This window comes from Leucoraja erinacea, chromosome 15, assembly GCF_028641065.1.
Source record: "Leucoraja erinacea ecotype New England chromosome 15, Leri_hhj_1, whole genome shotgun sequence".
NCBI lineage: Eukaryota > Metazoa > Chordata > Chondrichthyes > Rajiformes > Rajidae > Leucoraja > Leucoraja erinaceus.
In genome coordinates this window covers 4,247,252-4,274,536 of record NC_073391.1, presented here as the reverse complement: position 1 = coordinate 4,274,536, position 27,285 = coordinate 4,247,252, and the positions used below count along the sequence as shown (strand labels likewise).

General features: G+C 44.6%; 1 protein-coding gene across 4 annotated transcripts in view; it reads right to left on the bottom strand.

The window, feature by feature from the left end:
• Nucleotides 1–27,285, bottom strand: part of ide (insulin-degrading enzyme) — a 166,214-nt gene that overhangs the window by 107,927 nt on the left and 31,002 nt on the right. For 2 of the 4 annotated variants that reach the window (XM_055646622.1, XM_055646623.1), the window contains exons 1-2: nt 8,138–8,276; nt 730–914 (exon numbers count right to left, since the gene is read on the bottom strand). In XM_055646622.1, coding sequence (XP_055502597.1) covers nt 730–914; nt 8,138–8,184 — 232 coding nt within the window. In that variant the 5' untranslated portion in view covers nt 8,185–8,276. The other 2 variants (XM_055646624.1, XM_055646625.1) reach the window with 2 other exon arrangements.

Sequence of the window (27,285 nt, the reverse complement as noted above, 5' to 3'; positions counted from 1 at the left end):
AACACAACCATGTTCTTATCAACAGAGCTGTTGTAGCTTCACGTTCCTAGGTATCTATATCACCAGCAACCTAACCCAAACCCTTCACATCGATGTTGTGATCAAGAAAGAACATCAGCGTATTTACTTTCTTCGGCACCCGAGAAGATTCTACATATCCCCAAGGATTCTCTCAAACGCAGTATAAACAGTATTCTGATGGCAGTCATTTTAGGCTGATATGGCAACTGCTCTACTCCTTAACACCTGAACCTGCAGAGTATGGTAAACATAGCCCAGTTAATCAAGGCTCATCGAATGCATCTTCACAGTGCGTTGCATCGGGAAGACTGGAAGTATCATCGAGGATGCCTTTTCCTTTTTATCATTCTACCTTCCAGAAGATAAGAGCGTAATCCAAGACATCCAGACTTAAGAACAGCATTCCTCCTCCCCCCCCCCCCCCCCCCCCCTATTATCAACTCCTGAGCCAATTATCTCAGTCAAAACCCCTTCGTGGCAGTGCTACCACTTGCTCTTGCCTTTACCTCATTCAGTTATTGCAATTTAATATTTATTTTGCACTATAATCTGCACCATTCTGCTGCTTTCAACTCAGTTGCATTTATCATTACTGTATGTACATTGTTTACTCTGTGAGCTTCATGTGAACGGGGAATTTAAATGCACCCTGGTGAATATGACAATAAACTAATCTGAAGCCAAATCAGAATATAAAACTCTTAATACCAGTATGAACATCCAAAGCTGCAGAGGACTTGTCAGTTGTGGGATCATGAATAAGTAATACACGGATTTCATTGGAGAGTTCCAATCCACGATATTCACGTTTATCCTCTGGTGATTTCACGACATTGGTTACTATTCTCTTGATTGCTGGGTTAGTCATTCTCAGGTTTCTTGTTGGCTGCAGGCTGCAAAGAGGAAACAATTCATCACAAATATTGAATTACTATGTTTACTGCTGAGATAGTACTGGCTGAAAGCCAAAATGTATAAATTGTGAACAGCATCTCATATTGAAAGTGCAGTCACCTACCGAGAGATTATTTGATACATTCACTCCAGGACAATTTACATTTAATTATAAATACTTTTCATTCTATGATAACTTTCCTGAAATAACCAACCAGGGAAATATCAATTAATATATTGCTGCAATAATGAAGGATTGTAGTCAACCAAGAATTATTCACAAACTGTCTTGCATATTGCAAGTTTTAGTTAGGAAGGAATACAATCATGCTCTAAAATATCTAATTCATCAAGTTTCTGAAAGCAACATGCAACTAAGTTCTACACATTTCAAAGTCCTGGATTTAATCATCAAATTGATTCCTGAATTGGTGAGGTTAAGCAGATTGGGCCCGTATTCTCCTAGGTGTAGCTGGAAAATTAGGTATTATTGCAACAAGGCCTACATAATTCTTATAGGGCTTGATAGGGTAGATCCAGGAATGAAGTTTTCATTGGCTGGGGAACCCAGAATCTTTAATCTCAAATTTAGGGGTTGTCCATTTAGGACTAAGATGCAGAGACAATTGTTGAGACTGAGATGGAAGAGATCCCCTGGATATTAAATGAATTAGAGGCTTTTAAAATATAAATTATTCAAGAGGCTGTGTGCTTTGCAGGCTAAGTTAGCTATTAATTGTCCATCCCCAACTCCCCTTGATTAGGTTCTGGTAAGCTGCCCTCTTGAATTAATGCAGTGCTGGGAGAGGTGTGGGTATAGTCACTATGCTACAAGGAAGTGTTTTCCAGGATTTTGGCCCAATGACAGTGAAGGAACAGCAACATATTCCGTCAGAAAATGTAGTGATTGCAGGAAAGTGGAAATGCGGTAAAAGATCAACCATGAATTTTGTGAATGGCAGGGCAGGCACAGGTGCCCAATGACCCACTCCTATATTTATTCCTCAATTTTATAGGTCTACGATTCTCAGTTAATATTGACCTATTCCAATGTTGAAAAAGAGGACAGCATAACTAAACTCACCACTCATGGACTGGGGATGGTTCAAGTCAACAGGACTATTCATTATTCCAGTAACAGCAGCAGGAATGCACCAATGTATGGGGATCAAGTGAGGTAGGATCTGATTGGGTGCCATTCTCTCATTTTAAAGCATTCTTGAAACTAATATCTAGGGTGTTTTGTTCCAGGAATGTATTTCTGCCCATGGAGCCCAAACCCACGGCAATCAATATAGCCAACGTGGATTTTAATAAAATACCAAATGGACTACAGTAATTGGTACTGGTCATTTCAGCCTCAAGGTGGAAAAATATTTGGCCCTCATGGAAACTCGATGTCCAACATAACTAAGAAATAATGCTTGATCAGTGAATGTTTCAAACCAGTACCCAACAAGGAAATAAGATGAATAAATAAAGAATAAGTTAGGTCTTAGCTCAGAGTGGAAAAGCAATTAAACAAGAAAAGGAATGAGAGCCAAAGACTCCAGTGTTAATAAATGAAATAAATAATCAAAAGTCTAGAACAAATTTAAATAACAAAATTCTGACCAAAATCTATTGGACACGGGAGTAATTGTTTGAGTCACGATGCTTCGTAGAAGTGGATTGGAACTACGAACAATGAATGTCGCACAAAATTTGATGAGTGACCCAAACCTCATGATCAAATGGATCGAACAGAGGCTTTTAATACAACATTTACCCAATCTTGCATTTTATCTCCCAAGATAAAAGGACTCTTCAACAAGTTTTCACGGTAAATAACATTAACTTTTGCTCTTTTTTTAAACATCCCGTAAACATCCCGTAAATAACACTATCTTTTGCTTTATGCCATGATTCTTCCCCTTCCCTGCAGCCATCTTCAGACTAACAATCATTTTCCAGCTCTCACCCTACTTTTACCCTGCCTTAAAACTTACGACAATGGTAACAAATGCCAGTTTGGATGGAAAAAAAAAACTAACTTGAAACATTAACTGTTTCCCTCTGAAGAGATGCTGCTCAACCCAAATATCCTATAGCAAGCAAGATAGTGCACTCCTGCTAAAACCAATAGGCTGACGTGCAGTACACAACAAAGATGCAACGGAGCGGAACGTCAGCCTTTTCGTTGGCCATTTCAGTAAACCCGGCTCGACTTTGTATATCCCTCTCGCAGTGAAATCAGCGTTGCGGGGGAACAGTTTGTGTGTGTGATATAGTGTTACGTTCATGATTCATAATTCTGTTATTTTTTGTTAATATGTTAATAAATTATAATTCTGTTAATTTTCCTTTTAATGTTTTGGATTCAAAGCCCCGGGATTGGGGTCGGACTGTGCAAGAGTGGAGGGGGCACTGAGGGCAAAGAGGCTGTGCCCACACGGCAGGGTAAAAGGGGAGACCTTTCCAATCCACGCTTCCCTCTTTCTGTCTCTGCTGTGCCTTTTCAAAATTGGTTGTTTCTTTTTTCCACAAAAACAGAAAGGCAGTTACTAAGAAAGAACTTACTGTAAAAGCCACAAAGGCTGCCAGTAACATAATAAACATGAAGTGAATATCACCACCAGTCACCAAGATCCAGCAAACCCTGAGACAGACACCACCAAAAGTTTGAACGACTCAGACATCTTTTCATTTGCACAATTTATGTTATTGTATTAATTTTAATATATGAATGTTTAAAATCCATGCATTGAAGGAAGAATATTTTACAGCCCATCTGTGGTCCCTAACCCCAACCCTAACCGGGCGTCACCCGCAGGACAGCATGTGACAGGGCCCACGACATGATGAGACACCCAGATGTTGCCCCTGGATTTTGAACATTCCAAAATCCAGGGGCGACAGGGTTGGACATAGCATCCAACAGCTTGGGTCGGCACAACCGAGGCGTGAAGTGGGGTGTCGACAGGGGTAAAGGTCTCGGCAGCAGTGAAGCCACGCGACGATGGGGCCACGGGGGCGCCTCACAGTGGCAGCGATGCCTTACTAAATTTCAAAATCCCCGGATGCGCAGAGAAATCTCATGCCTGAAGAGTAGAACTAGGAAAATATCTCTAGTTGATTAATTCCAAACGGCTTAATGGGGGGGGGGTTTCTCCATTAATAGTACATTTAGCTTATTTCTTTGTTCAAATGTGTTTTAAGTGAAGAACTTATGGGGCATGGCCTGCCGGCTAGACAATGTGAATTAAATAAAGAAAAATGAACCATCATGATGACAAGTAGAAATAGCTAGTTCTGTTATAAACACAAAGAATAAAAAAATAACCAAAAAATAAAAAACCTGGAGGAACAGCAGGTCTGGCAGCATCCTTGGTGAGTAAAGGGGCAGCCAAAGTTTCGGATATGGATGTTGTCAGTCCATTTTCCTCCATGGACATTAAAAAAAAAAGAGCTACTCAATATTGGAGAATTTGGTAAGAAAGAACTACAGATGCTGATAAAATCAAGGGTAGACACATAATGCTGGAGTAGCTCAGCTGGTGAGGCAGCATCTACTTCTCTCCATAGATGCTGCCTCCAGCATTTTGTGTTTACCTTGGAGAATTTGGTATTGTCCAGAAGGCTGAAATGCACTCAGATGGAAATGTGTTGTTCCTCAAGCTTAGACACGGCCTCATTATTAACAATGCCAATAGTCAAGGGACAAGTCAAGAGTGTTTTATTGTCATATGTGGAAGAATGAAATTCTTACTTGCAGCAGCACAACAGATATGTAAACATCAGGACAGGCAGCATCTCTGGAGGAATGGGTGACGTTTCAGGTCGAGACCCTTCTTCAGACTGAAATCTGAATCAGTCTGAATAAAGGTCTGGACACAAAACGTCACTCATTCCTTCTCTCCAGAGATGCTATCTGTCACGCTGAGTTACTCCAGCATTTTGTGTATACCTTTGATTTAAACCAGCATCGGCAGTTCTTTCCATAGATATGTAAACATAGTAATCTGCAAAACCCATAATAAACAAAGTTCAGTTTATACATACACGGAATTACGCACAAATACACACACAAAATAAAGACATACAATAGCAGAACAAAGACACAAATAATGCCCATTGCAGTAGTTGCAGTTCTTGGTTTCTTGGTCCTCCAAAATATTCCAAATGGAATTTAAACTGGAGGTGGTGAAGGGAGGGCTATTGGGAAAAAAGAGCTACTTTAAATTTAGTTGCATCTGGTTGGGTAACTACAGTAGGGTGGAGATTATTCCGTGCTTTAATTGTGCGTGGGAATAACGAATTGCTGTACACATCTGTCTTTGTAGCTGGGATCACAAATTGGATCGAATGCCCTCGTCTGCTCCTAATTGGTTTGGGTTTGGTGTAGGTCTTGTAATCTATGTCTAGCTGACCATTTAACATTTTGTAAAAACAGGTCAAACGGTGAGCTGTCTTTGTCTTGGAGAGGGTTCCACCCCAGAGAATTCAGAAGTTTGGTGACACTCGCTTCTCTCTCTCATAGGTGTTAGTAACAAATCGAGCTGCCTGTCTTTGGACACGTTCAATGGAAGAAATGTTTTTATTTGTGTATGGGTCCCATGCTGCAACTGCGTAGTCCAAATGAGGTCTAACGAGGGTGAAATATAGCTTCTCCTTGACAGAAGTTGAACAATGATGAAAGTTGCGCCTCAGGAAGTTTAGGACACCTGTTGCTTTCACCGTTGCATGATGAGTCTGACCATTCAAACGCAGATCATTCTGCAATTTGATGCCAAGATACTTGGTCTGTTTGGATTCTTCAAGGGTGGCACCAAGTATGTTGTAAGATGTTTCGCCTGGATTCCTCTTTCTGGTGACACGCATGGTCTCACATTTGGAAGGGTTGTACTGCATGCCCCATTGTTGTGACCACTCAACCATAGTATCGAGATCCTTTTGGAGAGCATCTTCATCAGTTCAGAGCTTATTTGGAAGTTGTAGTGTTTAATAGCCTGATGGTTGTAGGGAAGAAACTGCTTCTGAATCTGGATGTTCCAGTTTTCAGGCTCCTGCACCTTCTTCCCAATGGCAGGACTGAAATGAGAGTGTGGCCAGGGAGGTGTGGGTCTCTGAGTGGAGGGCTGTTTACATAAAAGTCATAGTGCGAGTGGGATGGTGAATTAAAACATTTATCTCTTTCCCAATTCTGACAAAGGGTCCTGGACCCGAAACAGTGACTGCTTCTCCTTCCACAGATGCTGCCTAATCTGTTGAGTTATCCCAGTAATTTCTGTTTCAAATTTACAGTACCTGCAGTTTTGTTTTCTTGTACAATTTCTGAATCTTTATAGGGTGATTTCACTAAAGGTCACTGGAGCATAGATCCGCACCCACGTGACCAAAATTCTCAAGTGGAGGACACTCGAGGGTTCGGTACATGTTAGTGGATGGGAAAAAACGCATTTTCCCACCCGTTAAAAACATAGAAATCGGCGAGGTTGTGAGCTGCAAATTACTGTGCCAGTCGGGGTGACCGTGAGGAACAAACTACCTAGATTTACAGGGGAAAAAAAAGATAGCAAGTAAGGTAAATTCAAGAGGGAACTGAAGGTGCCAAACCGGCGGAAATGAACAGCCGATATTTGCCATGGATATTTACAGGTCCAAAATATCGGGAATTATCGCATTTGCTCGCTGAATTTATCAAAAGTTAATAATGCCTTACTTTTGATGAAATTCAGCGAGCAACGCGATAATCCAAACGCAATAATTTGAGATTTTTGGTCACGTGGGTGCGGATCTACGCTCCAGTGACCTTTAGTGAAATCACCCTATTCAGACCACAAATCAGTTATTTACTCTGTTCAAGTTTAGTATTAGCACAGAGCCAAAATAGTTTCATCCTAAAGCTACTGCAAATTTGCACGTTAACTGTACTAATATTTTTTATCAACTCCAACGTTAAGTCTAAATCGATTCTTAATTCAGTGAGCAGGGCAAGCAAAAAGAAACATCCAATAGGAAAATATATTTATTTTCTTCTATCAATCAAAGATAAATGCAATGACTAAGATGTCCCGCATTTGCTTCTAATTTATCCAAATTGAACCCCATTCACAAGGCCAGGGCAGATAGGCCAAGTATGGAAGCTGGTAGCTAAACTAAAACAGCTCAGCTGTTGTGGGGGTTTTTTTTGCAACACACCATATGAATCTGGGGAAGAAGGAAGAAAATACCCAGCAAAGTTCAGAATAAAAACCTAAAGATAACAAAAATATTAATTTGTTTTATTTTATATTTACTTACACTTTGCCAACTCGTACAGGATGCACAAGGCAGATAAGCAATTAAATGAACACGTAAAAAGTTATGCAGAAAATGAACTGTGCAAACTAATTCGCCCAATTGGACAACCAATTTTAATTGGAAGAAACTTATTAAAACAATGATACGGTAACGAGGTTTTTAAAAAAAATCAGAAATACTATTAATTAGCCTTGCGAAAGACTGTCAGATGCAATGGGCCTTTAAATGCCCTTTTCTGCAAATTGCATGCCGTTTCACCTCCGTAAGCCACGTTGAACCGTCACTAATACAGTAAAAGCAAAACCACTCGAGAGAACATGATTCGATGGTTGTAAACTACCGTTCCTTATCTGCATAGCTCACTTACTCGCTTTAATATACATTAGACACAAGAGTTTCCCGTTGTGTACACTTTCACACTGAATATATTGGAAACGCAAGAAAATGTAGTTACAAGAAGAAAGACGTTCTTGGAAAGGTTTGCACTTATGATTCAGAGTACACAAACTTCTGAAAGTCTCCCGTTCCCGAGGGAACATCACTCTTTGCCGTTCAAACCTGTTACTTGGTCAGTTTAGAATAATTTTCCTAAGACTTTAATTTCAGCTGCCACTACCCGGTGACCAGCCACTTCCACGGGATAAGACCCCAAAGAGTGGTTATTCCTTATCGACAGCGCCTGGGTTCAGGGAACCGGCCGCACGGCGCTGCCGAGTCATTCCACACATATTAGAGACCCGATGAATGACCTTCACTCCTCGATTCGCCGCCACACGGTGAACGGAGGCCTCCAACCGTCTTTCGACCTGCTGCTGTCACTGTCAAAACTTAAAGGCGCTGAATTTGCGGGAAGGTCAAGTTTGGATCCCGCCATCCGTCCACCTCCACCCAGCGCCATATTCGTCGCACAAGCCGGCCACGGCCTGCAGCCCGCACTTACCGTCGAGGCCGGCGGAAGAGCTGCAGGAAAGGCCGTATTAACTGCATGTCCGTCCGCCCGTCCGCCCGCTCACTCGGCAGACCGTATTATCGGGACCGGGAAGGGGTGGGGAAAAGGCACCGCCACGGCAATCTTACTCACTTCAACCCGCCGGGCAAGCGTCTTTCCACACCGGATGCTGCTGCTGCACGGCCTCGCCGTCTACGGCTTCCCCCACCCGCCGCCGCCGCCACCAGCGAACGAACGAAAGAGCGCGCGCGGCGTTAACGGCTGCCTGTGGCGCCCTGGTCTCGAGGGTCAGGGTCAGCGCGGGCTGAGCCTCTTCTACCCGCTGGTGTTAAACTCAGAGCCGGCCCTGGTGGAGATTTATACCATCGTGCGTGACATCACAATCCCTCTCACACCGCACCGCACGTGCTGATGTCATCTCCATGGAAGCTTTGTTCCATTCCCAGGGAGCAGGCGGTTAACACCATCAATATAGACGCCTCTCTCATCTCTTCTTCTTCCCCTCCCCTCTCCTTCTTCCTCCCCTCCCCTCTCTTCTTCTTCTCCCCTCCCCTCTCTTCTTCTTCTCCCCTTTCTCTTCTTCCCCCTCCCCTATTCTTCCTCCTCCCCTCTCTCTACTTCCTCCCCTCTCTTCTTCTTCTCCCCTCCCCTCTCTTCTTCTTCTCCCCCTTCTCTTCTTCCCCCTCCCTTCTCTTCTTCCCCCTCCCCTCTCTCTACTTCCTCCCCTTTCCCTCTCTTCTTCTTCTTCTCCCTTCTCTTCTTCCCCCCTACCCTTTCTTCTCCCCCCCCCCCCCCCCCCCCCCCCCTCTTCTTCCCCCTCCCCTTTCTTCTTCTTCTACTTCCCCCTCCCCTCTTCTCCTCCCCTCCCCCTCCCCTCTCTTTCTCCAAAGGAGGCTGATGTGGACCATGTCTGATAATGATCACTCATGCACAATCTGAAGAAGGGTTTACGAAAGAACTGCAGGTGCTGATAAAATCAAAGGTAGGCACAAAATGCTGCAGAAACTCAGCGAGTGAGGCAGCATCTATGGAGAGATGGAATTGGCGACATTTCGGGTCGATACCCTACAGAAAAAGAAGGGTCTCGATCCAAAACGTCTACCCATTCCTTCTCTCCAGAGATGCTGCCTGTCCTGCTGAGTTACTTCAGCATTTTGTGTCTATCTTCGGTATAATTTTACATTTGAGTCAAAACTTTGGCACCATATCTCCTCAAATCCTTGCCTTGGGCAATTCCATGGAGAAGGGCACAGTCAACGTAAAGGAAGGACTGTGGGAACATAGTGTGCCAGAAGAGATTGAAGGCTGACAGGCGCAGGTGAGATCTGGCTTGAAGGATCACCATCAACAATTTCAGGATCACTGGTCTAAGGATGGTAAGCAAGGCTATTTTTTACTGTCAATGGTTGTTCACCATCCTCTCCTGCAAAACAGGATTCAATAAAACTGTTCATCAGTCAGCATCGGTGGAGGGAATAAATAGATGATGTTTCAGGTCAGGACTCTTCAGAAGTGTTAGTAGGGAGATGCAAGAGACTACAGATGCTGCAAACTGCAGCAATAAACAATCTGCTGGAGGAATTTAACAGATCAGGCAGCATCTGTGAAAGGAAATTGACAGTTGCCATTTGGTGGGAGTTCACAAATTCACAAGTTAGGAGTAGAATTTTGCCATTCGGCCCATCGAGTCTACTCCACCATTCAATCATGGTTGATCGCTGCTTCCTAATCCCATTTTCCTGCTTTCTCCTCAAAACCCTTGACATCCGTTCTAATCAAGAATTTGTCTATCTTTGCCTTAAAAATATCCACAGACTCCACAGCAGCTCTCTGCGACAATGAGATCCACAGATTAACCACCCCCTGACTGAAGAAGTTTCTCCTCACCTCCTTTCTAAAAGAGTGCCCCTTAATTCTGAGGCTATGACCTCTGGTCCTGGACCACAGTGGAAACATCCTTTCCACATCCACTCTATGCCTTTCATTATTCTGTAAGTTTCAATGAAGTTCCCCCTTCAACATGAAAACTCCAGCGAGTAGAGGCCCTGTGCGATCATCATATGCCAAAACCAATCATTCCTGGAATCATTTTGGTAAACCTCTTCTGGACCCTCGTCAGAGCCAGCACATCCTTCCTCAGATATGCGGCCCAAATCTGCGGCCTGACCACCTTATAGAGCCTCAGCGTTACTTCTCTGTTTTTGTATTCCAGTCCCCTTGATCTAAATGTTAGCATCAAATTTGCCTTCCTTATTACTGATTCGACTTGCAAATTAACCTTTTGGGACTCCTGCACCAGCATTCCAAAGTCTCTTTTCACCTCCAATTTCTGGAGTCTCTCTCCATTTAGAAAATAATCTTACCCTTTATTCTTATTACCAAAATGCATGACTCCGCACTTTGCTATATTGAATTTCATCTGCCACTTCTCGCCCTCTCTCCTAACCTGTCCAAGTCCTTCCGAGTCCTTACTTCCTCTATACTGTCTGCCCCTGCACCTATCTCAGCATAATCTGCAAACTTGACCACAAAGCCTTCAAACCCCTTATCCAAATCATTAACATATAACATGAAGAGAAGTGGTCCCAGCACCGACCCTTTTGGAACTCCACTGGTCACTGGCAGCCAGCCTGAAAAAGTGCCTTTCATTGAAAACCGTTGTCTTCTGCCATCCAGCCAACCATGCTACTATCTTCCCTTCCAAACCATGCTCCCATTTTCCCTAGCAGCCAAGCGTGCAGCATCGTATTGAAGGCCTGAAAATCTAGGTAAACAATATCTACAGCCACCCCTCTGCCCTGCTATTAACTTCCTCAAAGAACTCCAGCATTTTCATTAGGCACGATCTTCCCTTCACAAAACCATGCTTACTTCAGCCTATTTTATTGTGAACTTGTAAGTACTGCGTAACCTCATCCTTTATAATCAACTCTAAAATCTTACCAACCAATGAGCTTAGGATAACCGGCCTATAGTTTTTGCTCTTCTGTTTTTCTCCCTTCATGTAAAGCAAGCCTTCATCCGAACTGAACGAATAGGGGAGGAGATGTTAGTATGTTATAATGTGTTCATCTGATGTGCCTTGCTTGTTTGACAACAGCTGACTGGAAGGTTCATAAGTCACAGGACCAGAATTAGGCCATTCGGCCCCATATTAGTCTACTCTGCCTTCAATCATGGCTGATATATCTGTCCCTCCGTCAACACCATTCTCCTGCCCTCTTCTCGTAGCCTTTGACAGCCTTACCGGTCAATCTCCGCTTTAAAAATACCCAAAGACTTGGCTTCTGCAGCTGGATATGGAAATGAAACTGGCAATTCCACAGGTTCCCCACCCCCTGGCAAAAAGTAATTCCTCCTCATCTCCTTTCTCTAGGTACATCCTTTTATTCTGATAATGTGCGTTCTGGTCATAGGCTTTCTCACCAGTGGAAACATCCTCGCCACATTCACTCTATTCAGGCTTTTCAATATACGGTAAGCTTCAATGATATGCCCTCTCATCCTTCCAAACTCCATCGAGTACAGGCCCAGAGCCGCCAACCATTTCAGAATAATACTGTTTTAAGCCGATAACTCAACATCATACATTAACCCAATCATTCTCATAAACCTCTGGACCCTCTCCAATGCCAGCACTTCCTTCATCAGACATGGAGCCCCAAAATTGCTCACAATACTCCAAAGCAGTCCAACTAATGTCTGATAAAGCCTCAGCATTACATCTCAGCTTTTATATTCTCGTCCTCTAGAAATAAATGCTTACATTTTTAGTTTAGTTTTTTATTATCACGTCTACCAAGGTACAGTGAAAAACATTTTGTCGTGTGTGATCCAGTCAGCAAAAAATACTACACATGATCACAATCAAGCCGTCCACAGTGTACGGATATAGGATAATTGTATGACATTTAGTGCAAGACACATCCAGTAAAGTCCAATTAAAGATAGTTTGAAGGTCTTCATTGTGAAAGATGGGAGATCAGGACTGCTCTCTAGTCTAGAGGGTTCATTTGCCTGATAACAGCTAGGAAGAAACAGTCCCTGAATTTGGAGGTATCCATTTTCAAACTCTGTGCCTCTTACCTCATGAGGGGAGAAGAGAGAGTGCCCAGGGTGAGACAATGTGAAGTTTAGATAGAGTGAATGGAAGGGAGATTGGCTTGCGTGATGGCAGTGCCGGATTTACCTAAAGGTTTGGCAGGCTGAAGCCTAGGGCTTCAAAATCAAGAGGGTCTCCGGCCAAGGTGTATAATATTTTTGACACCGTCATAGGTCTTTCTTACATATGCTGTCACAACCCACTGTAATCTCTAAACAACCCTTCAGTAATTTTCCTTGCCCTCCATTTCAGAATAATACTGTTTTAAGCCGATAACTCAACACTAGCACTGGCAATAAATAATCTTTATTTTTAAAAAGTGCAATTTTCCAGCCCCTTATCTCATTGGCCACGCTCGGCTGCACATTGGTGTCAGTCTGGTGGCACCGGGGTCCGGCAAATTTTCACACGTGCTCCAGTAAGCAGCGACGGCGGGTGCAGGATACTTGCAGGCTTCAAAAGTCAAAACTCAGGGGTAAGTAGGAAAGTGCAAAGATATTTGAACTAGGAAGTTGGCAAGGAACAATGCTAGGGGTAGAGCTGATAATTGTTGCTAGAAACCTACTGTGTAGTGCTGTGGCTGCCACTGTCAGGTTAGTAATAAAACTAAGCTTATTTGTAGCATCTTTGTTACCGATAGGAAAAAGCATACTCGTTTTGTACACGGTTTTTGGAAGCAGATTTGATTAAGATTTTGCAATTTTTTGTCCTTTGGAGAAGGAATTGTGAATTGTGGAATTTTAAACACCTGTCATCATCCTTGGCTTTACTCAAATTATTGAAAAACACTCTTCCATCTTCCTCCAGTAGTGGGGTTGGGGGATTGGGAGGGGCGTCACAAGTTGAATAGCCTAGGGCCTCTCTTCATCAAAATCCGGCACTGCGTGATGGTCTGGACTACTTCCACAAGTCTCTGCAATTTCTTGCAGTCTTGGATGGAGCTGTTCCCAAATCATGCAATGATGCATTCTGATGAAATGATTAGGACATCTGCAGAAATTGGTGAGGGTTGTTCGGGGACATGCCAAACTTCCTAAGCCTTCTTGATACATTGGTGTGCTTTCTTGGCCATTACTTCGATGTGGCAGGTCCAGAACAAATTGCTGGTGATATTTATTCAGAAGAATTTGAAGCTGTGCCACTTTGCTTCCTGAAGTCGATCACAATCTTGTTTTTCTTGCTGGACATTGAAGGCAAAATTTTGTTTTGGTACCAGGTTACAAGGCCCTTCCTGTACTCTATTATTTGTACTGTACTGTCAATATTTGATATCCCGCCCACTACGGTAGTGTCATCTGCAAATGTTTTAATTGGGTTGGATTTTCACTTGTCTACCGAGTCATGGGTGTATGAGAACTATAGATGGGGGCAGAGAACCAATACGGGGGATTACCATAGAGAATGATTTGTCACCAATCCTCGATGATTGCGGTCTGTTCGTCAGGAAGTAGAGGATCCAGTTGCAAAGGCAAGTGATGATTCTGAGGTCCACGAGTTTGCAGATGAGCTTGGATAGGATAATGGTATTGAAACCAGAGCTGTAGTCTATGTATAGGAGTCTGACATAGGTGTCTTTCTTATTCTAATTACATCTGGTTCCAGGGATGAATTGGGGTCAAAGAAAGAGCGTTCACGTTGCAGCCCTGTTTTCACCAATCTTTCCACCACCACACACGAGAAGCACAAAACATTGTATGCAGATGCCGTGAAGTGTGTTCAGCTCTGGCTGAACAACTTCTAATCTTGTGTGTGGACTCGATAAGAAGAAGAAGGGATGAAGTACGATCAGGGAGACGGCATCAGCCGTGGACCTGTTGTGGCTGTAGGTGAATTGCAGTGGATCACGGTTGCTTGGTAGACTGTATGTAATATGTTCCATAACCAGTCTGTCAAAGAATTTCATGGTGGTGGATGTCAAGGCCACTGGACGGAAATCATTAAGGCATGAGATCTTGATTTTCTTTGGCATCGGGATAATAATTGTCTTCTTGAAGCAGGTGGGTATCTCAGAACAGTGTTGGGAGAGATTAAAGATTTCCATGAATCCTCCCGCTAGTTGGTCTGCGCAGTTCCTAAGGATGCGGTCAGGGATTCCGTCTGGGCCAGTTGCTTTTCGTGGGTTCACCCTCGGGAAGACTGGTCTAACTTCTGCAACTGTAACCCAAGGAAGAGGCACACTTGAGTCTGAAGGGCCGGTCATCATCGGTTAGCCTTCTGCTAAAAGTGAGCATAGAATGGATTTTCAACAGGGGGGGGTTGCACTATCATCAGCGATGCTGCCCAACTTCGTCGGTGGCGGTGGTCGGTCTGGGAGATTGGGCCTCCGGCCAGGATGGCTACTGGTGTTGGACATCCCAGGAGGTGAGAAGCTGCGTTTGGAGGGAGCATTGGGCGATTCCGTGGGTCTGCTGTGGCTTTGTTGGTCGATCCAGAAGGTCGGGCCTCTGGCCTGTCTGGCTAGCGTAAGTCAGTGTTGGTCCCGGAGGTCGGGTCTTCACCCTGGTCGGGCCCGATGCCAGGATCCATCGTTGGGAGGTTGGGTCCATCATCAGTGAGACGTCGAGCTCAGGCAGTGGAATTAACCACTGCCAGAGGGTTGGGGCCTGTTGCTGGACACACCTGGAAGTCTACTCGTGGTCAGCAAAACCATCGGGACGTCATTCAAGTCAACCAGAAGCTCCAGGAGTGGAGGCCTGAGTGGAGATTAAATTGTGCACGATCAGTGTGAGAATTGATACCTGCAGGTGGGGCCTGTTCTCAGTTGAGCCCAGAGATCCAGTTGTGAGGTGGGCACCTCCGCAGGGTCAGGTTGGAAGCTCTGGGAAATCAGTAGGCCCCAAGTTTCAACGGTCGCTGTAGGCCTCGCTGGTTGGGTCCTCAAGGCTCCAAGAGTTGTTCCGGGAAGTTTGGTTCCGAAAGAAGAGAATCGACAGATCTGAGTGGAGATTAAGAAGAACATATGAAATGTTGCTGATTTAAGTGCAGTGCGATTGTAATGAATATAGCAAATGCATTTCTAGGACCAGCTTCAACGCCATCTTGAATAGGCTCCAAATTGCTCCAGAGGTGAATCTGTGGAATTCTTTTCCACAGAAGGCTGTGGAGACCAAGTCAATGGATAGTTGTAAGGCAGAGAGATAGATTCTTGATTAGTATGAGGGGCTATGGGAAGAAAGCAGGAGAAAGGCGTTAGGAGGAAGAGATAGATCAGCCATGATTGAATGGTGGAGTAGGCCGAATGGCCTAATTCTGCTCCTATCACTTACAACGATATGAACATCTACTGATTCCCCTTTATCTGCCCTGCTATTTACTTCCTCAAAGAATTCCAACAGATTTATCAAGCAAGATCTGCCCTTCACAAAACCATGCTGACCTCAGCCTACTTTATCATGTGCTTCTACCAAGGACTCAAAACCTCATCCTTAATAGTCTATCGATATCTATCATATCATATCTATAACCATATAACAATTACAGCACGGAAACAGGCCATCTCGGCCCTTCTAGTCCGTGCCGAACACTTATTCTCCCCTAGTCCAATCTACCTGCACTCAGACCATAACCCTCCATTCCTTTCCCGTCCATATAACTATCCAATTTATTTTTAAACGATAAAATCGAACCTGCCTCCACCACCTCCACTGGAAGCAATTCCACACAGCTACCACTCTGAGTAAAGAGGTTCCCCCTCATGTTACCCCTAAACTTCTGTCCCTTAATTCTCAAGTCATGTCCTCTTGTTTGAATCTTCCCTACTCTCAGTGGGAAAAGCTTATCCACGTCAACTCTGTCTATCCCTCTCATCATTTTAAAGACCTCTATCAAGTCCCCCCCTTAACTTTCTGCGCTCCAAAGAATAAAGACCTAACTTGTTCAACCTTTCTCTGTAACTTAGTTGCTGAAACCCAGGCAACATTCTAGTAAATCTCCTCTGTACTCTCTCTATTTTGTTGACATCTATATCTGTATACTTTTAAAACTGTGTGTGCGCATGTGTCAGATTTGGCCTTTGGTTCCATGGTCTATCAAAACCACACGCAAAAACTCAGAGATTTTTTTACGTTTCGCTAGCCATTTCACTTTTACATTCACTAAGCCACTCCTCATTACATTTATACATTTTTCTGTGCACATTTTTAATAAAGTCCTCCCCACCCCCCCCACCCACCACTCACCTCCTGCTGGCCACCGACCATAACGGCTGCTGTCGCCCGGCTCTCCTCCAAAAACGCCGACATTTTTCACATTTCGCTGGCGATTTTTGCTGCTGCCGCCCAGCTCTCCTTCACTTCCCCTCTCCTCCCCCCCCTCTTCCCCTCTTCCTCTCCTTCCCCCACCCCTCTCTACCGCCCTCACCCACCCTTCCCCCCCTCTACTACTCCCTTCCCCCTACCCCGTCTCCCCCTTCACCCTCCCCACTCTGCTCCCCTCCCCCATCTCCCCCTCTCTCCCCTTCTCACTCTCCCCTCCTCCCCCGCTCACCCACCCATCTTCTCCTCCTCCCCTCCACCCCTTCTCTCCCTCTGTCTCTTGCCCTTCTGTCTCTGCCCGTCTCTCTGTCTCTCCCCATTCTCTCTCTGCCCTCACTCTCTACACACCCCCCCTATGATTGCGTCAGTGTTCTGGGACCAGGAAAAATCTTCGGAAATATGCACGCCCAGGAATTTGAAACTCTTGACCCTTTCCACCATTTACCCGTTGATATAAATGGGACTGTGTGTCCCCATCCTAGCCCTTCCAAAGTCCACAATCAGTTCCTTGGTTTCTCTGGTGTTGAGAGCCACGTTATTGTGCTGGCACCATTTGGTCAGTCGGTCGATCTCACTTCTATACTCTGACTCGTCTCCATCAGTGTTACGTCCCTGTGATAAGAGGGACGGGAGGGCACCTACAACTCTTGCTCGCTTCACAACTCGAATGTGGACCAACCCAAAGCTGACGGTGAAGACAAAGATAGCAGTCTACAACGCCTGTGTCAACAGCATGTTGTTGTATGGCCGTGAGACATGGACTACATATGCCAGACAGGAGAGAAGACTCACCTTCCATCTTAGATACTCCTTCCGCTGGCCTTCCCAGTGTGTACACTCTACTCGGGCAGCACAGACTGCGGTAGCTGGGCCATGTCCACTGCATGGAGGATGTCCACAGCATGGAGGAAAAAGACATCCTCTATGGAGAGCTGACATCTGGGAGGAGAACCATTGGCCTCCCCCAGCTACGTTACAAGGATGTCTGCAAGGGAGATAAGAAGGCGCTCGACATCGATGTGGAGTCCTGGGAGAGCCTTGCAGCTGACCGCACGAGGTGGAGAGGTACCCTGAACCAACATCTCAAAACAGGGGAAGAGAAACTGATGAACGCAGCGGCAGACAAGCGGGCATGCAGAGAGGAGCGCAGCAACTTCAACAAACCAGAGACCACACACAAATGTGACCTTTGCGACAGAGACTGTCACTCCAGCATTGGTCACTTAAGCCACAAGTGACGCTGCTCTAGCCGAGGTTTGGAGCAAGCAGCCAACAAATAGGATGCATCACCCAAGGTCAGTCATGGCCGAGGGGGGCCTACTACTAGGGCATTATATTTGAGTCGCTTATTTTTCTTTCTAAGGGTTAAAATCAATAAAATATGGCAAACCAGGCAGTTCACTTACTCCAACTCAGTTTGCTGCCTTTGAGGAAGGAAACTTTCCTTTAACACTTACCCCACTTTAAATTGATAAGTCCTTAGCATTAAATGGCCAACTGAGGGAATGGCCTTCAGAATTTCAAAACAATGAAATTGCCTCTTAAACTGACATTCTGCTCATTCATCATCTCACCGGGGTCAAGGAAAGAGCGTCCACGGCCCTGTTTTCACCAATCTTTCCACCACCATGCACAAGTATTGTATTGTATTGTATTCAAATTTATTGTCATTGTCTCAATTTGAGACAACGAAATGAATTTCCCTTACAGGCAGTATCATAAAAAAAATCACAAAAAAATAAAAATCACAAAAAAATAAATAAATAATAAATAAATAATAAAACATATTAAAAATAAAATTGAAATTTAATTTAAAAAAAGTACAAACACAGAAAGTCCACGACACAACATAACATAAATGGCACCAAGGTGAGGATGGCACCATAGTCCAGCCAGCCTCCCCTCCGTGTTCATCCGTGGTCGGGGCCTTCCGAGCACCCGTAGTCACTGCCCCGGGTGGCCCGATGTTCAGGCCCTCATGCCGGGCCGGTGGAACGCCGACGCCGAACCCCGACGGTGAGCATCCTCCTCCTCAGCGGCCCGGACCTCCTGATCAGCCGCCTCCCGCTGCCGGAGTCTGCAGCTCCTGAGTCCGCAGGCTGAGCCGGGCAGAGTCACAGGACCCAGTGCTGTCAATCAGCGCCGCCCGCGTTGGGAGCTCCGCAAACCGCAGCTCCATGATGTCGGTGCAGCAGGTCCAGCACTCCGGGCTCCAGACGGCGACACCCGGTAAGGCATCGCCAGCCCTGCGATGTTTCAGCGCTGTCCCGCCGCTGCTGGAGCTCCGGTCGATCCCGGCAGGAAGGCCGCGCCAATCCAGGTAGGTAGGCCGCTGTGGGCAGATACCATTGTATGCAGATGTCGCCTGGCTGAACAACTTCTAATCTTGTGTGTGGACTCGATATGAAGATGATCATCTCACCCTTAATGAATTACAATAGCATTGAATTTATGCAGATCACCGCCCATACTCATTAATAGCATGGGCAATTAACCTAAATTTACTTTTAGGACTGTGAATTTGCTAGTCAGAAGCATCAACTTTCCATGAATAAGCATGGATGGATCTGTAAATCGGACACACAGATGTTTGGTCTGCTCAATCTCACCTTAGGTTTACCATTTCATTCTTCCCTTGTCTGTGGGCAGTCACGGTGGCACAGTGGTAGAAACCCGGGTTCGATCCCTACCACGGGGGTGCGAAGTTTGGACGGATCTTCGATTTCCTCCCACACTCCAAAGACGTACAGGTGTGTAGGTTAATTGGCTTGGCGAATGTAAAAAATGTCCCTAGTGGGTGTAGGATAGTGTTAATGTGTGGAGATCGTTGGTCGATGCAGCGAAGGGCCTGTTTCCGCACTGTATCTCTAAAGTTTAGAGATACAGTCTAATCTAAACTAAACTAAAATTAAGGCCTACCTTTGATACTACTTTTAATTGCCTCCTTTTATTGTGAATTTCTTAATTTTGCAACTGTCATTTATTTTCTTTATTTAAAAAAAAATACTATACATTTGCTCTTTGCTAATAGGGAGTTATTTGCTCTTTGTTAATAGGGAGGTTTCACGGCAGTCGGGTCACGACCCATGACCCGTACTGTTGCTACGCTACTCTAACTGGAGTACACGCGATGAACTGCAGGTAAGCACTTACCATTGTTTCCAGCGTAGCGGGCCCGTTAAAACCCGCCTAAATTGTCAATTTTTTCGCTGTAAATAATTATGGAGATCGGGATAAGCGTGAGAGACATTTAGCCTACTTCAGAATTCCAAAAGTGAGGAGAAATGACGGTAGATAGAAGCGAGAGCTGAAGGGACAACAACAGCCAGAGTGCTTAGCGAACATTGGCCGTTTGCTCACTGCATTTCATCAACTAAGGCATTATTTATGTTTTTTCTTGATTCCTTTGGCATCTAAAATGTTTCAGAAGTGATAAATCTGGCTGTAAATTTTTTAAATCGCCCATGGTTCTCAAGTGGGTTTTTACATACAAAAAGAAAACGCCTCTGAAGCAAAATGTACAGCCAGATTTATCACTTCTGAGACTTTTTAGATACCAAAGGAATCAAGAAAAAACACAAATAATGACTTACTGTTGTTGAAATGCAGTGAGCAAACGCGATAATTCCCAATATTTTCAATTTCGATATCTGCCCAGCCAATGTTCGCCAAGCACTTGAGCTGTTGTTGTCCCTTCAGCTCTCGCTTCTCTTTACCTTCATTTCGCTTCACTTTTGGAATTCTGAAGATGGGTACATGTCTCTCACGCTTACCCTGACTTCCACAATTTTTTACAGCGCAAAAATTGAAAATTGTGGCGGTTTTTAACAGGTAGGAAAGTACGCGTTTCTTGCATTAATAACATATACCGGAAGTTACATTCACACACACTTAGTGCGCTTTTGATTATTATGCCGATGTAAAGGCTCGGCTGCCCCGATTACAGGGGGCTTCCGGGTTAAATACTACGCCTTACCAAGAGGCTACATAAAGTCCATTTTAATTCGCGCAGCTCGCTAGGTTGGCATGCTTCGCGAGCACTGCCAATCGGAAAGGCTGATGACATTGCGAGTCGGAACGCCCATTACGCGCGATTTTTGAATCTGTCGCTGAGGTTGTCCGCCGCTGCCGCTGCCGCCAGCGTTTCCGGAGTCGGGATTACTTATCGTGAAGTGGTGTGCCACTTTGGTGGCGAGGACAATTTCTGTTCACATTGTCTTCAAGGTGGGGGGGGGGAAAAGGAGAAGCTGATAATTGTTCGTTTTGGTAAGTTTAATTTTGTTCCGTGTAACCGCAGCGGTATCTCGTCGTGTGGTTTGAAGATATGGAGTCATGAAACCCTTTTTTATCTTTTTAAATACATTTGTACATCGTCTGGAGGGGCAGTGGATGTGAGTTTTCAGCAAATTTAAGGCTTTCTTGCACCAGGGCCTTCCTCGCCCTTTTATGATATTGTGACAGTATTCTTATGCCACAACTTTTTAAAGGTACTTTTTTGGTTTTCGTTTTTTTTTACAAAACAAAAATGTCCCACGTTGGAGCCAGCGAGTAAAAGTTACTAATTCCAAAAGGGTCAATTGTTGGCCGCCCACTCGTCGCTATCATAACTACATATTACTGAGCTTTGATAGTGTATCCATGGGTAACATTTGGAAGGGGAGCTTATAAAATCCGATCATTATAATTTGTATCTGAAAAGGAATCTGAAGATTTTAAAACAGTGATAACTTTTCTATTTCCAATGGCGGTAAACTTGGCCGTTTTGGGAAACGGGTTACTGGTTGGTGAGAGTTACAATGCCTATTCTGGCAGTTGTATGATTTTTTGTTTATTGTTTCTGCTCTCTGCTGCCGTCTGTGAACCAGAGTTCGTCTGCATCTTTTTAACTACGAAATTTTTCTTCCCGTTTTTTGAGGAAGTGTTACTCTTGAAAAATTGAACATTTAGTTTTAACTTCGTGACAACTTGGCCAACAGCGTTTTTTTAAATCGGACAGAATGTGTTTATGGTTCAAATTGTTTTCTAGCAATCGCTGTGGGCATCTTTTAAAATATAGAGTTTCTACATTGTGCAACTGTACCTACGTAGTATTCTGCCAATCGGGCACATTTTAGGCTGCCTGTTTACGGCAGAGGGGAGGAAGGAGGTTAGGGCGAAATGGTTAGCGAAGCAAGCAGAAAGACTTGGACTAGGACCCTGTTACAAAAAATTGAGATTTTAATAAACCTCAAGAACGTAATGTATCCCATCAGATTAAGCATAAAAAATAACTTTAATTTGATACCTAATTCGCTTTCATATCTACCCCTAGTATTAAAAAAAGTTATAGTAATTTTCATACTCGGAAATAACATTCTAGTTCCCATGCTTGATGTGTCCATTGACTTAACACAAAAGCTGTTGAGTCGAGGGACAGTCAAAAGCCCCCTAACTTTCTTAAAATTTAAGACCGAATCTGTATTTATGACTTATTTGTCTTCCAGGGATATTGATGGAAGCATTCTGAACCAAAGGTACGGAAACCACCTTTACTTGGCCAGGCCAGAAATTAACAAACTAATTAGTTAACTAAATGTTATGCTAATTACACACCAATTGACATTTGTGACCAAGTAATAGTATAAAACACGAGCCTGCCTGAAATAAAAATTCTGCCTTATTTTCCTACGACACGTAACTGAGAAACATACAATGTTTGCGTAATTCTACGGTAACTAATATACTCTTTTCATCAGTCCCTTTCTTTTACTTTTTTTTATCCGCTCTCCGGGCCTTTGTCCTTGCATCTTGGTTCCTATACCTGCCATAGCTAAGCCTTCAACGAATCTCAGATTCAATTTTAATGTGCAACGCCAGTGTCAAGTTACACCAAGACCACCACGACACCCTCGTAATCTAGCTCTTACTGGACGATTGCGACATACAACTTAATGCAATTTGAATACAACAATATAAGTGGTCGTGCCGCGAAGGGTTTTGGTGCTTGGCACCAGACACAGAGGCGTTTACCGTGGTGTTGCTAGTAGAGTAACACCCGCACGCCTGGGAACAGACAGCTGTTACCTGACCTGATGGTGCGGCAACAGGAGATCACTCGGGACTTGGAGTGCATCCCGGGTGGTAGGAGGCGCAAACGTCATGGTGTTGCGTCCCGAGCGAAGCTATCTCTATGCTTTTGCTGATGCTTGCCGCCGCCTCGCCCCGACACCGCATGATTGGAAATGCTAAATGGAGGGGATTTGACGACGAACAGGCTGCCTGCCGGGTGGGCACTTTTCAACCACCTGATTGTCCAATGCCTTTCCGGTCAGGCAGCCGCACAGAGTCAGTTGCCCATAACTACTGCTCCTGATCGCCGTTTGGTATAGTTATGACATCCGCACTGCCGCCCTTTTGCAGCGGTAGATCTCCTCAGCAAGATCATTCTAGCGCATCCCTGTTCAGGCACTTGACACGACCTGGTCACCTTTTAAGTCCCTCATTTCGGAAGACGAAGATGCGCTGATTGAGCCCCTTTCTTCGATCAGAGTAGAGGTCCATTTGTCCGGGTCACCTATAGTGCCTTTCTCCCGGTCATCGGATGTCTGTTGATCCTTCCCAGGAACTGAAGCTCGAGAAACCGTTACACATTACGGCCCCCCGTTAACCCTGGCTGGTCCAGGTGGCGCTGTGAGTGCGTCGAGACTCTCATGACTGTCTCACCTTTCACAATGATTCGTCCCGCCTTATTATTGGAGTTAAGGGCAGGTTGTTGTCAGCGCACCAGGCGGATAATCGCCGTTTTTCTTTGACCCTCTCTTGTAGGCCAGTCATTGTTGATGTCGATCGCGGCCATATAACCGTGTCCTCCTCGGAAGACACTGGATATATCCGATCTGCAAGGTGTGAACCTCTACAGTTCGGCGCAAACCCGCCCACTCCTTGTAAGCGTCTCTAGACCCGAGAGATCCCCATAAGGTCCTGATATCTGAAAACCCCCTGCAGTCATCTCTCCCAGTCCTTCACCCGGCAACCACATCATTATCAACACAAAATTAGCTGGACGTGCGCTCCTTTTTAGCGCTGTCAGAGTACGACACTCCACTAGGACAAATGTGGGCCGGAGTGAGGCCCCTATCGGCCCCTTCCGAGCCCCACGAACGAAAATTATTTGTGATCACGGCTGTATCGTCCCCAACTCAACCTTGCCTGCCTAAGACGGAAAGCGGAAGAAAAGGTACTGGTGATGGGTTTTGGGTCATATGCAGGATATATTTCGTCCACCTATCCCCCCCTTGTCTCCCCAGTTAGATGCTCTCAGCACCCTGACTGAGTTATCTACATGCCTTCCCCTTCGTGTCTATTCCTCTTTTTATGGCACCTATTCCGCAGTCCTCTCCCGAATCCCATATAATTACACTCTCCTTCCTAACCACTAGTCCGGTGGTTACTGGACGATCTTTGCTACCTATTCCCCCCCCCCCCCCCACTTCCCCACCCCCACTCCCACAACAACCCTAATTGCTCTATATTTCTGCCCGTCACCTGTCCGCTTGTGCATCTAGAGCCAAGTGATGCTATAGTCTGCTGTGTTTGTACCCATATTCTTTTTACCAACAGTATCCTTAAAAGGATTCTGCTCTAGTCTTCTGGATGGTACAGGGCTTGCTTAGCCATTATAGGCCACCTCTTGCCTATTTCTCTACCCTCTAAGGGCAACCATACATCCTTATTTGCGGCACCCTTACGGCTGTGAAACCAATTTGCCCAATACGATCCGCCAACCACTCTTAGAGAAATTATAACGGTGTTCCATTCTATTATACTACCACATCCCAACAAGCAAGATTTGATTTTAGTTGTTGAGCTTATTTTATCTCAAACGATCCTATGAATTTGGCTTTATAACCGATTATAAACCGGCGTCGCGATTCATGGGGCAATTGTTCGTCGGCAAAAAATGTGCATCTGTGTTTACTTTTACTCTCATTTCTGCCATCTACACAGTGCCTCAGTAGGACTATTTTATTTTAGCCACCCTCGATGTAACCTTCGCATTTGTTGATTTCAGCTCGGTTACGTCATACCCTTTCTACTATTGTTTAAGCTGTCCCTCGCTACCAAATCAATGATTCTTAGAAGAGATAGGCACAAAGGCTGGCCCGTAAAATACACTGGGTTGCCAGGAAGGAAGCATCACTCGGAGACAAACACCGCGCTTAGGGTGACGTTAGGCGTTGATGACTGGATCTCCAAAACGAAACCGCTAACCGTACCCATTAACTCCACAGACGATGCGCCTGTCCCTCGACTGAATTATTCCAGTTTCATTTGTGTCTATCTTCAGTTTAAAGCCATTTCTTTCCTCCAGCATATGCAGTTACATACCGACACAACCCTCTCATTAAGCTTTGGTTCCCACATCAAGCGCTCTGTGCATGGAAGCCACATTTGGACGAAACCACCAACAATCTGCCTCATGAGAGGGGGGGGTTCCTCCTGCCGTCCAGGGATGTCTGTAAATGATGAGGGTTACATGGACTGATTATTGATGCCAGAAGTCGTAAATCTGAAGATTAAGTACGAGGAACGCGATTATACTTGAATTGTTTGTCACTGATCACGAATTTTGCTATTATACGAATCTCATGCACAATTCAATTTAGCCAGCACTGGACTACCACAATTCTGTACCCTGTTGCAACGCGACTTGTTTAGTGTAAATGGAGGACCTTTTGCATGTAGCAATCTATAAAACTTGAATTTTTTTATGTCTTTTGTGTTACTTATTATTTTGCCATATATTCATGCAATTTCATATCCTAGATATGCCAAGTATATTTATTGCATTTAAATAACACGCCACAGGCATTTCCTTTATAATCTGTCGAACTAAGCCATGATGTGGACTCCCATGGCCCCTCATGTCTCCAGAGCCACACACCCATGCCACACACCGCAATCACTCTTTCTCTGAAACCATAAAACTACGCACGAACGCTAGTTGGCTATTTCTTATGCATTTATGGTTAACACTGAGTCACACTGCCAAACTGCAGACTCCAACCCACGTATTGGTTTTCTCCCCCTCTTACAAACTTTAATCCTAATAGAACAAAGATGGACTTTAACTCAGCGGGATAAGGCAGGGATATCCTGGACGGTAGAGATGGAATTGGTGATGTTTCAGGTAGAGCCTATCACTTCTTCGGTTTCCTTAAACAGAATCTGCAGTTCTCCTCTAAGGCATATCCTACTACACCTTTGTTCCCTGACATTTCACAAGTCAAACTTTAGTCCATTTATTAATCCATCTCAAAATTTCACTTTTTTCGGTATACCTATTTTGCAATACACACCACCATAACAACATAAATACTTTTCACTAAATGTCACTCCTCATTTTCACAATACAAATTAGACGCGTTGAGCACCACAAGCCCAGAATGTTGATTCATTCTGGAGGTTCCACTCCTGACTGGTTGGACTGCTATTCCCAGATCCCTGTTATCTGAATACGAACCTTGACCACCTTTAAATATCAATGGTTACAATTGTAGTGTGCTTCCTGTTCATGTCTGGTCCCGCTTGGGACAGTCCTCTAATCCATGTCTGAGTACCGCTCCATCCAGAATCTCGATGCCATGCTCGTGTCTTACCACCGCACAAGCGTCTTCTGTCAAACGAATCTCTCTCAATCTTGACGCCCAGCTAGTTCTGATCAACTGCTCTACTTGTGAAATTATGTTCGTTGTCATGTTATATGAAAGGTCTTAGCCCAACGCCTTTGAACCCCTTCCATTTATTTTATGTTCCTATTAATTTGAAAAATCCGATCGTGAATTTTAACATTTTCAAGGGGCACTTTGTTCTTTCTATGAACCACATTTTCTTTAAACCTGCCTAAGAGATTTAAAAGACTACATTTGCTCCTGCAGTAGTAAAAAGTGGCTCTATACATCGTGCCCCCATAACAACTGTGTTGACCACCGTCAACCATCTTGTATTACACTATAAATATGAAGGAAAAGTTGAAAATATGTTTTTAAGTAATTTGTTTGTATTTCTCCCCAGGGTGTTGTAAACGAAAATTTTTAAAATTGTCATAACAAAATACTCACATAAGAAAGCTTGCAAAACCGCGCTTATAGAACTATCCAGCGCGCGCGTTGTGCGACTGACTTGGTATAGGTTGGGATTATTCAGCAGTTGGCATCAGAGGTATAAAACAAATCCGGTTCAGCCCACTTGCTGATGCTATTGGGCACCATCCTTAGGATATATGTCTCTATCAACATCTCGTCTACGGTCATGATGTTGAATTTCCAATGTCGCTGCAACAGCCACATTTTACTGGTTGCGATTTGGTTCCTTGGCGCCGACAAACAATTGATGTAGCGTTTCGCGGTCATTTGAAACGACAAACACTGCCGGTGTAACACTCTCCTCGAATTTTTATTCAAGCTGATCTATGGAGAAACATGTTATGGGTGACGCTTGGCGTTGGGTGCGAATCAAGTTTCTGCCAAGTGGGGAACAAGCGGTGGCTTAGTGGAGGACAGCTTGTGTCTCCTTAGTTGCGCGCTGGTACGGAAGAACTGGAGGAACTGGACTTCTGGGGGGGAATTGGTTGTTTGTGATACGGGAACCTGGACGTTAAGGTAAAGATGAGATTTCATGTGTTATTCCGTTTTCCCAGGTGTGGTGCGATGCTTAGGAGTCAGGGGGCACGGGACCTTTTTGCGGCAGACGGGATAGGATGGAATGAGGTCTTTGGGAGACTGCAGTCAGTGCGGCAGAGACAG